This window comes from Anopheles moucheti, chromosome X, assembly GCF_943734755.1.
Source record: "Anopheles moucheti chromosome X, idAnoMoucSN_F20_07, whole genome shotgun sequence".
NCBI classification, from domain to species: Eukaryota; Metazoa; Arthropoda; class Insecta; order Diptera; family Culicidae; genus Anopheles; species Anopheles moucheti.
In genome coordinates, this window is record NC_069142.1 from 10,486,091 (window position 1) to 10,496,545 (window position 10,455).

Genomic DNA, 10,455 nt, shown 5'->3' on the forward strand with positions numbered 1-10,455 from the left:
ACACTCGCTCGCTTCCTCAGATGCACCCCGTACACACACACACACACTGCTGCTCACTGCAGAGTGGCTTTAAATATTTAAGCACCCACAAAGGGCGGTTAATCGGGTGCGCTACCCGCAAATAGACTGTCCCTTGTACTGCAACGTCCTCCCGTGCACGGCCGGTGCGCCAATAGCCAATCTTTACACCGAAGGTTCCACATCGTGCAGGGGGAGGGGAGGGATGATAGTGACTGCAGCTAGTACAACCAGCAAGTAGCTGCTGTGTGCTCTGTTTCCAGCAACGTGTTGCAGGTTTCGTGGCCCGATGTGCGGAAGCATCGGAAATAATTTTCTGTTCTCTTCCCTTTTTTTCTCCACCCCTCATCCTACTCGAAGCCCTTACCTCCCTGCAAACCTCTATTATTTGTCCCTCCCTTAAACGCTTTGGAGGTTGGGATGGGTGAGTAAGCTGCTGCCCTCCCAGTATAAACAGGCCCGCGCCAGTCAGGTCGATAGGCTCATCCTTGGTACTACTGCTGGTACAGCAAAAACCCGGTTTTTGCTGCACGTGTACGTACGTGCACACGAAAACGATGATCTATCTTGCTTGCCCTCCCCCCCCACCTCCCCTTTCTCCCTCTCCTATGCCTCCCAATCACCCCTTCACCCTATTTCCTACCATTCACTGCGTTGTTTATTTGTTGCATCTAAGGTAGCATCCTGCAAAATGGACGCTGATGACGATAAATGAGAAGCTGTGGGTAGTAGTAACAGGTGCGCAGAAACGAGGCATATGAAAGGAACAAAGGGGTGGGGGGGGGGTGGAAGGACGAGGTTTTTGGGGTGGAGAAGATGGAGGAGGAGGTAATCACAGCAAAGGTAAGTGCCAAAGGAAGGGCTTTTGCACTATTTTTACGACAAATGCAGAAGTTGGGTTGAGGAGGTACGAAGGGGGAGGGGGGAGGGGGAGGGAGGGGTTGGGATTGTATAGGTATAGGGGAGGGGGTGTATTGCATTTCTGGCAGCTATTCATCTGGTTAATGGATTCCCTGGCATGTCCTGTTTTGTCGTTTGTCCTGTTGTCTCGTACCGGTTGGGGCCGCCTCCATCCACGCGCAAAAGGACGAAGATTCGCGGCATACGATTTTTTGTTTCTCTCGCTCGTTGTTGCTCTGTGTGTGTGTGTGTGCTTTGTTTTGTGCAAGGTTTGTTTACTTGTAATGCACCTCGTGCAGCTTTTTACCGCACCCACGCCCACCACCCTTATCCACCTTCACAAATACCACCCATCCGCGGGCCGCGGCCATCTTGTCCCGGAATATTAGACGTGAAAGTGGGGTTTTAGTACACGCCGCGTCTTTCTCACTCACCTACTACTCGCTCTGTCACTCTTCCCACCGCACGCACCACTTGCGTTCGAGAGGTTATGCTTATGGAAAATCGCTCTCCATTTGGCTCATTCATTGGCAAGCACAATAAATCCCCGTTCCCAGCCTGTTTCTACTGCTTTCTGTGTGATTTTTTGTCTTTTTTTTCTATTCGGTGGGGAGTTTATGCAGAAAAAACGCATGTACATTACGGACTGTGCATTATGCACTCCACTCCTTCCTTTTTTTTGTTGGATCCCTTCTTTCCCAACCCCCTTTGCTTTCGTTCTTCGCCTTGAGCCAATCCAATCCCACCACGGTTCTTGTCCGGGACAACTATTAAAGTTTCGTTCTCGCACCAACGTGTAGCTCGCGTTCTGCTCCGGAGGCCTCGAGAGAAATGGGCAAAATGGAGTCCTCCTTTCCTTTTACCCCCCCCCCCCCCCCTCCCCATATCCGCACCGATTGCTTTGCCTTGATCAAGCGGCTGACAACGATTCATCCCGGGTGACACATCAAACGGGGTGACAGAACACACTCTACCGGGATCGGGCTGGCGAAACGTCTCGTGTCTCGCAGCTGTTGGCGTCCTTCGGCGAAAATGGCGTCCTTCTTGCGTCACGTGGGATTTCGGTGAGGGGCGGGAATGGGGGAAAGCTGGCAAGGAAATGGAAGGAAGCTTTCTTTGCAGCAACCATTATGTAGCCGGGGTTTTCGCCAAGGTTTCCCGGAAGTGGAGAAAACGTCCTTCGGCAAAGTGCAGCTTTTGGGGGGTTGCATTCGATCCTTCAAACGCATACACACACACACACATTGCATCAGTGTTAAGGGGGGAGGGAGGGGAGATATAAAAGAAGAACTGCATCGTCGTTCGCTTCAGAGTTCGGCATGTGTTTGTTTATTTTCTTTTGCCCGCACTTTAACGCTTCTCCTACGTCTCTTTACTTTGCGCCGCAAGGATACGCAACAGGGTGGATCGAGGGAATCCCTTTATTTATGTCTTCTATTTTTCGAACTTCTAGTGCTCCACAACTTGACCCATCAATATCGGCGAGAGAATGGAGCCATAACAGCAATAATGTCTATTTAATATCACCGGGAATCGGTGTGATTCTTATGATTAAGTATGGTTAAGGTTAAGGCTCACGCTAGATTGGTGTTAAGTTAGTTCAATCGCTACCAGCTTGAAAGTCTGCTGTTACTGGCATGTGCTGGCATTTAGAATGAAGCTTGCACAAAATAAAATAGTTTATTCCTATATTCTAAAGCTTAATCAAATATATTTAACTGTCAACATTCAAACGGACAATGTTCAAAACATTCGTGTTTAATACACAAGACTTCGTAAAACTTTTGTCTTGAGAACTTTAATTGTGTTACTTAAGGTACTTCATGTTTCTACTACTATCTTCTTTAACTTACACATTCAAAGATATTGAAAATTAGATTCAAGATACATTTCAGTTATGAAACATATTTCGAATAGATCTTGAGGACCTGTTGACCCAATTTTGTTGCAATAAGCCTCAAGCAGTTCAATCGTGTCAGAAGTCCTCTAAACTGCTTAAATTCGAGGGCCGTCATCAGCCACTCAATGATCTTTGCTGTCAGACGCATCACTTCTATGTCCACGTGGACGACCTACAAAGGACTTTTACGCGCTGGGTCGTCCGGTGTCATTCTTATGACGTGTCCAGGCTCCTGAAGAATGGCAAGTCTAATAAGCAGAACGATAGAAACCTCGTTGCTCTGCAATGGAGTAAGATCCTAATCCTCTCGAATGCACCCAAAAGGCACTTCTACCCAACTGCTATTCCGTCACGTCCAGGTGCGTGTAGTCACCCAGAAATTCTCAAAATAGGCAAAATAGTTCTATCTCCAATAATGACTCTGAATATCACAGTGTACTCAAACCTTTCTGTAACTGATAGGGGAATCCCTGGACATTTTCATCATGAAACATCAATTTGTTTGATTGGAGGCACTATTCTTGGAGGCGAACATTCTTGCTGGATATAAACATTCCCAAGAGATTGAACACACACCGAGTTCCGAATTCGAAACATTTGTGGATAGTGTTTTTCTAACGAACTTCAGCATAGCTACCATACCGCAGCATGAAGATCTCGATTAAACAACAAAAAGGCACGTGTCAAGAGCGGCAATAAAGGAACACTGACGAGGGAGCCATACGCGAAAAAAAATACTTCACATTTTACTCATAACCTCAAACTCACACGATGCAGCGTACAGTTAGATACGAAAAAAAGGAACACGTTGGACACGCGGTGAAATGACCGACTCTTTCGCCGCTCGGTAATCAGTCATTGCCTTTCTACATTCCACTGCGGATGGTGAAAGTAATGCGAATGTGCCGAAGAAAACGAATTGGATGAACCAGTCTTCCAGTCTTCTTGTTTGCGTTGTGCGCATTCTTGGGCGAATCGTGATAGGGGCGTACCGGCAACGCAAACACCAATCATCGACTACGGTGGATAGATCCGGAACCCACTGTAACCCCAGGTCCCACAAGGGAAGGGACGCAATGCAATGCATCCTGAAAGTTTCACCTAAATCTGGATGCGTGTATGCGTTTAGAGATATATGCCGAGTCCTTGGAGATGCTGTAATAGATTGTAGTGGCTGGCGGTATATAATAGAGGTCGTTTCCTTTCCTTTTATGTTTCTGACATGTCGTTTAAGCAAAATGAATGATATTTATCTTACACTCCCCTTGGTCTGGGGATTTCTATCCCTTACACTCCCACCCTTTTACCATGAGGTTTCTGATCTCTCTCACACAACGGCGTATCAGTTTTCCAACCCAAAACGGTACCACTTACATTGAAACGGTTGGTAGAGAAATTAAATGAAATGGCTAATCAATTTAGGACTTCAAAAAAGTGTACTCCCTCCAGCAATGACTACCCAGCAAGGAACAAGGTACAAGGAACTCCTCTCTCACAACCACCACCAAAATAGGACCCCCTCCACACAAGGCAATGATGCGCCGGCCTGTGTCGGTGTCGTCACAATCGAGCACGTCCTATAGCATCGCCAACGAGGCATTTCCCTCAGTGCAGTACCCCTTTGTATGCAAAGTACCTCCCCCGGGTTACCGAAAACCCGAAAGCAGCAAAAGCGAAATTGAATCAACTTTCGGCAACATGTCATGCAAACTGCACAGGACGAGGATCGGGGGAGGGAAGGTAATGGGCAGCGTAATGCTTCTGCCTGTCAAGTGAAGTTTGACAGCTGGGATAGAGTGAAGGAACCGTCCAACGCCGTGTGACTAATTGACTAAAAGCATACCAGCGTACGGAACTAAACAACCCACACACACACTCACTCATCGCTTAGAGAGAGAGTCCCTAGAATACGAAGGAAGGAATACGAAGAGAAGAGAATAGAAACCTCACATAAAGTCCCGAGGTGCCCGATACACTGCTTAATAGACTTAATGACATTTATTACGACCCATACTGCAACGTACGCCGATACGCTTTTCACACGCAAATTCATTTACCATCGTACTGTACCGCGCCTCATGTGTATAGGCGAGTTCGAATTCAAGTGGCTGTGTGTGAGTGTAGAATGCTACAAGACCCATTCGATTAGAACTGTCCTTTTTTTTTGTAGCTCCTTGCCGCTGTTTTTGAAACTACACTTAGCTCGTTGAGTAAGTTTCCCTTTGTGTGTTTACATCCACCAGCCGCAAATATCGTTAGAAGCGTGAAATGTTACGGTTACGGCATGGATAGGGAAGACATGCGAAACCTACTCGACCACGCTAGTGCTCCAGCATGTGAAACTTGCATTATTTGAATTTTGGAGCCATGCTGAGTGTGTTTCCAACTTCCCAACCGGATGTTATGTAGTACGTGTCTCAACAATGGGCTGAGTGCAAATATCACTGCTACTGGAGTATCTCATGCGAACTTTGACTATATTTCTCCAAGGTGCAGAATTCATTCAACTCAGAAGCTTTTTTTACATTTCATTTTGCCCGGAAAGCTGGAGGACTCCGGGAAATCGCTCACAGTCGAGCGCTGTCGTCTGCTAATCCATTATGCCAGTAGAAAGACTGTTAGCAGCCAGAACAATAGTACATATCTCAGCATTAATGTTGTTGTCGGTGCTAACCTTCGTTCAAAGATTTTGGATGAAATTAAAAGTTGGATCAGCTATCTGTGCGACACTCCTGCCTCTGTGTGACACTGACAATAAACTGTATCTTAGTATCCCGAGAGCCTTGATTTCTGAACAAGATCTCTCTCTCCGAGGAGATTGGACGATAGACTGTATCTCAGTATCCCGAAAGTCTTGATTTCTAGACAAGATGAAGCCGAGGTTATTTGACTATAAGCTGTATCTTAGTATCAATAGAGCCTTGATTTCTAAACAAGATGTAGATTGGACAATAGGCTGTATCTCAGTGTCCCGAATGCCTTGATTTCTGGACAAGATCTCTCTCCCGAGGAGATTGGACAATAGACTATATCTCAGTATCCCGAAAGCCTTGATTTCTGGATAAGATGAAGTCAAGGAGATTGGAGATTGGATAATAGGCTGTATCTCAGTATCCCGAAAGTCTTGATTTCTAGACAAGATGAAGCCGAGGTTATTTGACTATAAGCTGTATCTTAGTATCCAGAGAGCCTTGATTTCTGAACAAGATGTAGATTGGACAATAGGCTGTATCTCAGTGTCCTGAATGCCTTGATTTCTGGACAAGATGAAGCCGAGGAGATTGGAGATTGGACAAAAGACTGTATTTCAGTATCCGGAAATCTTGATTTCTGGAAAAATGAAGCCGAGGAGATTGGAAATTGGACTATAGGCTGTATCTCAGTATCCCGAATACGTTTTTGCACTTGATAAAACACTACTTGAGCTAGTATACTTATCTACAAGCTAGCAACATTAACATTCTGGCTTAATTGAACCACTCTACCTGTACGAAACGTTTTCACTGGATCACCCATTTCGGTAAGGCATCACATCGCAACAAGACACACCACAAATTCTATCGAACCGTAGCCATAATTACGCACACCGGCAACGGCAAACACGCAAATGACAAATCGCCTCCGATGACCCGAAGCCCGTCGTCTAGCTGTTAGACTGCCGTCTATCAACGAAAACAACCTCGAAAGTCTTATTTTTCCGTAGGAGCAAGGGGGAAACGGTGGGAAAAGGGGGGAAGGTGAACCCGTGCAACAAGCGACAACGACGCCAGCGACAACAATCGCGCACTTATTTGGAGTCGAATTAATTTAATTGCGATAATTGGTGGATATTATTTACATTCGATGGTTGGCGTTCTCCGCCATTTTTGTTGTTGTTTCTAACGTCGGTGCAAGGCCACGTGGTGCTGGCGGAATCGGTTTGATCGAAAGGGATTTGTCATAGTGCGAAGTTTGCAAAAACAGGGCTGGTGTGGTTGGGAAGGACTCCAAATTCCATCCAGTTGGACGAGGACAAACACTCACACACAGTTGCACGGTAAATGGTGCACGTGCGTGTACCATCATCTGGAGATCGGATCTAAAACCGCAAGCGTCCGGTACGGTCGGGGAGATGACAACATACCCCCGGTAGGGCTACGGCAGTGTGCCGGGATTGACAATTGGCGACAAATCGATCGGCGCGCGTTCGTCGATTGGCGTCGATGATTTACATGAATAGTGCACGGTTCAATTATGTGCGCACAATTCCGTCGCCAGCCGTTGCAAGGGAACGGGACGGATGTAACCACACGTCACATCACGCCAATTGTTGTGTCGATCGTGTGTACGCCAGACAACGGTGCGCGGAATCCGTTACCATGTGCAACGACCCAGAAGCCGGGTGCGTTTAATGGCCCGGCCACGCAAACCGATCGCCAGACGCTGTTGAACGCTTGTTCCAAGTAGCAGCAGGGCACGGTGCGGGAGTTAAGTATAGGGTTGCTTTCTATGACATTCTGTTAAGTAAGAAGGTGTTAGGGTCAGCATACGGCATGCATATGTAAGAATAAGAGAAAGTATACCCTTAGAGAAGAATATCCGTAACGAATCAGCTGTCTTTTCGGACGAGCTTTTCGGTGTTTTAATTTTGGGGATTTCTGGCTTTTAATTAGTGTTGGGAAATCAGGAATGGAGCCCACTACATAAGTAATGTTGGGTAAAATCCATTTTAGATCTCCCATTTCCCAATATCATTCGTTGAATAATCCGAAGACCCACAGCAGAGCGTCGTTGACTTGGAATAGTCAGAAGGTGACGAGAGGGCGTAAGAATCGGCTTGGAAAGTGTAAGTCAAGAGAAGAAATAATATAACAAAATAAATAATATTTCCGGTCGGTTTCAAGCGTGTGAAACACAGGCACTAACACCAACACAATACACAATTAAAACCCGAGTAACGCTTGTGCATATGCGTTACGCAACATAACGCAACGAAGTTGCCGATCTCACATATAGATGGCACTTTTTTATTTTAACAGGACTATAACGTTACAACGATATTTTAATTAAATTGCTTTTAACGTAGCATAATATTGATAAAGAGTGATTCTAATTTGATGAGCATATTAGGGGTTTTTTGCTCTCAAAACTGTGATTAATCTCTAGTAATGATTTTATAAGTTTAGTTTAATAGAACATGAAACGTACGGCATAGTTTATCAGATGTTTTAAGGGCTCATAACTCGAGTTGTATTTGGTGAAAATACTACAGACATGATATATACCCGCGCTGGATTAACCCTGTTGTGCTAAAACGGTTGGCAACTTTGGGTTCTTTCGACCAAACGCAGCAACCCAGTACCCAGTGGCGCTCCTACTAATGGGCAACTCTCTTTATTGAAAGCTTAAAGAAGAATCATTTCCCCTCATTCATACACACGCACACGCACGCACATCTTCGAAACGAACCCTTGAACTGCAAAACGACGTTACAAGTAAATGCAGCACGACTGCGAAACGGATTCCTCCTAGGCCGGCCAGTTCCGTTTTACAGCTCATCGTGTGGCCCATTATCCTGCAGATGCTGCATCACGAACTCGTGCAGATCGTCGAGCGAGCGGTGGCCAAAGTACTCGGTCACCTTTTCGCCCTCGTGGTACAGAAAGACGGTCGGGTAGCCGTTCACCTCCTGTTCGCCGCACAGCTCCTTGTTCGCGTCCACCGTACAGTCCACCTTGGCCACCTTCACGTCGTCCCGGGCGGCCAGCTTCTCCGCCAGCTGCTCCCAGGTCGGGGCGAGCCGCATACAGTGTCCGCACCACGGTGCGTAAAACTTTACCACCGTCACGCCCTTGGCGATCGCGTGCGCAAAGTCACCCTCGCTCAGCTGCACCACGACCGACCGATTGTCGTCCCGCTCGGCACCACCCTCCAGTGTGCCCTCCTTCTTATCCGCCTGGTCGTCCTCCTTCAGCCCGCCGGCCATCCGGGCGACGTACTGCTTGAGATCGTCGTGCGTGCGGGGACCGGTGTACTTTTCAATCTTTTTCCCATCCTCGATCCACAGCAGCGTCGGGTAACCCTTGACCTCGAAGTCCGTGCAGATGGGCCGGTACTGCGTACAGTCGATCTTCGACACGCGAATGTCCCGCTCGTGCTCGAGGCTGCGGGCCAGCTCTTCCCAGGTCGGTGCCAGCTTCGTACAGTGGCCGCACCACGGTGCGTAGAATTTCACAAAGTGTTTCCCGCTGGAGACGTGCTTCGCAAATGTGTCCTCCGTTAGCTCGGTGAGGGGCGAAACGGGTGCGGGCGGTGCGTCCGGCATGCCATCCTCCTGGGAGCCATCGTCCCCGTCCGTGCCCTTCGCACCGTCTCCCGCCAGCGATAGCTGCTCGTCCAGGTACGCATTGAACAGGGCGAGATCCCGCCCACCACGGTACTTGGTGCCACCGTCCCCACCGGATGCGCCCTTCCGGAACAGCTTCATCATCGGGTAGCCGGTGATATCGTGCTGCGTGCAGAGATCCCCATCGGTCGTACAGTCGACCCGACCGATCTTTACCTGTCCGTCCGGTTCACTGTTCCGTGCCTCGGCCAGGGAGGCCCAAACCGGGGCCAGCTTTTTGCAGTAGTCGCACCTTTACCCCGTTCGGAAGCGGAACAAGAGAGAAAAGAAGGAAAAATAATAAAAACACTTTCAACCATTAGATAGAGGGAGGCGGGGCGAAACAGTCAGCCCGCCGGTAGCTAAACCGGTTTTGTTTAAAAATAAATCACAGCACCGAAAGCGTGCGGTAGAAACGGTACACACTTACCACGGTGCGTAGAACATGACGAAGTAGCTGCTGCCATCGAGCTCCGTCTGGAAGTTGTCCTTCGTCAAATGGACGCTGGTCGTATCCGAGTGTCCGCTGGCGAGCGTGACCAGCAGTGCCACCATTACGGTGACGGTTCGCTGCATTACGGCCATTTTATTTTCTTCCGGCACTCGGCACAAAACTAGCACCACCCCTGTGTCGTCGGCCCTGAATGCGTGTTAGTGTGTAAGCGGGTTCGTCGTTCTTATCTGTTTCGGTCGCGATGGGGCACTCATACGCCGCGCACTTTGTTTCACCGGGGGTTTTATCAAACCACCCACTTCACAGTCGTTGGTTGTTTGTTGGCTTTATGCGGCTTTGATCGGGGCAAGCAACAACAGCAACAACGAAAATGAACCGCCCAGGCTTATCACGGACACGCACACGCAGCACGACCGGAGGGAAAACACAGGTGCAGCCTTCCGTTATGCCTAGGCAGACGGATCTCAGTGGGTCTTTGCAGCGAAGGCCCTTTTGACAGATGCAGGGAAAGAATAATAAGAATGACAGATCACCGCGGCACGGTGCGTTTGCGTATGAGTTGCCAGGGCGACAAAGATTTCCCAGGGATCGCCAGTTTCGCGATGCTGATTTTGTTTCTTTTAAATTATTTTAAAAGTTAATTTCCACCATTGCTTGAAACTACAAGTGCAAGGGAAACAAAATTTCAATCAAAGCACATTTAATTTGTCACATTACATGACCAGTCTCCGCAATCCTAGTGTGTATCTAATGTGTCCTGGTTAGGTGCAAACCCTTCACAGTGGGGAGTGGAGACTGCAAAAACCCTTTATCGTTTTT

The 10,455-nt window shown here is 47.9% G+C and overlaps 1 protein-coding gene across 1 annotated transcript; it reads right to left on the reverse strand.

Annotated features, from left to right (window-relative positions):
* Window positions 1-8,175: 8,175 nt before the first annotated feature.
* On the reverse strand, window positions 8,176-10,106 carry LOC128306441 (thioredoxin domain-containing protein 5 homolog). The gene is made up of 2 exons (XM_053043961.1): window positions 9,613-10,106; window positions 8,176-9,435 (listed from the first exon to the last, which is right to left on the reverse strand). The coding sequence occupies exons 1-2, from the start codon at window positions 9,765-9,767 to the stop codon at window positions 8,346-8,348; spliced, it is 1,245 nt and encodes a 414-aa protein (XP_052899921.1). The 5' UTR covers window positions 9,768-10,106; the 3' UTR covers window positions 8,176-8,345.
* Window positions 10,107-10,455: the final 349 nt, after the last annotated feature.

Excerpts from the sequence above, each read along its gene's own strand:
- LOC128306441 (XM_053043961.1), bottom strand. The coding sequence starts at position 9,767 with ATGGCCGTAATGCAGCGAACCGTCACCGTAATGGTGGCACTGCTGGTC. Across the intron at positions 9,436-9,612 it reads GTCATGTTCTACGCACCGTG|GTGCGACTACTGCAAAAAGC; the intron begins GTAAGTGTGTAC and ends AACGGGGTAAAG.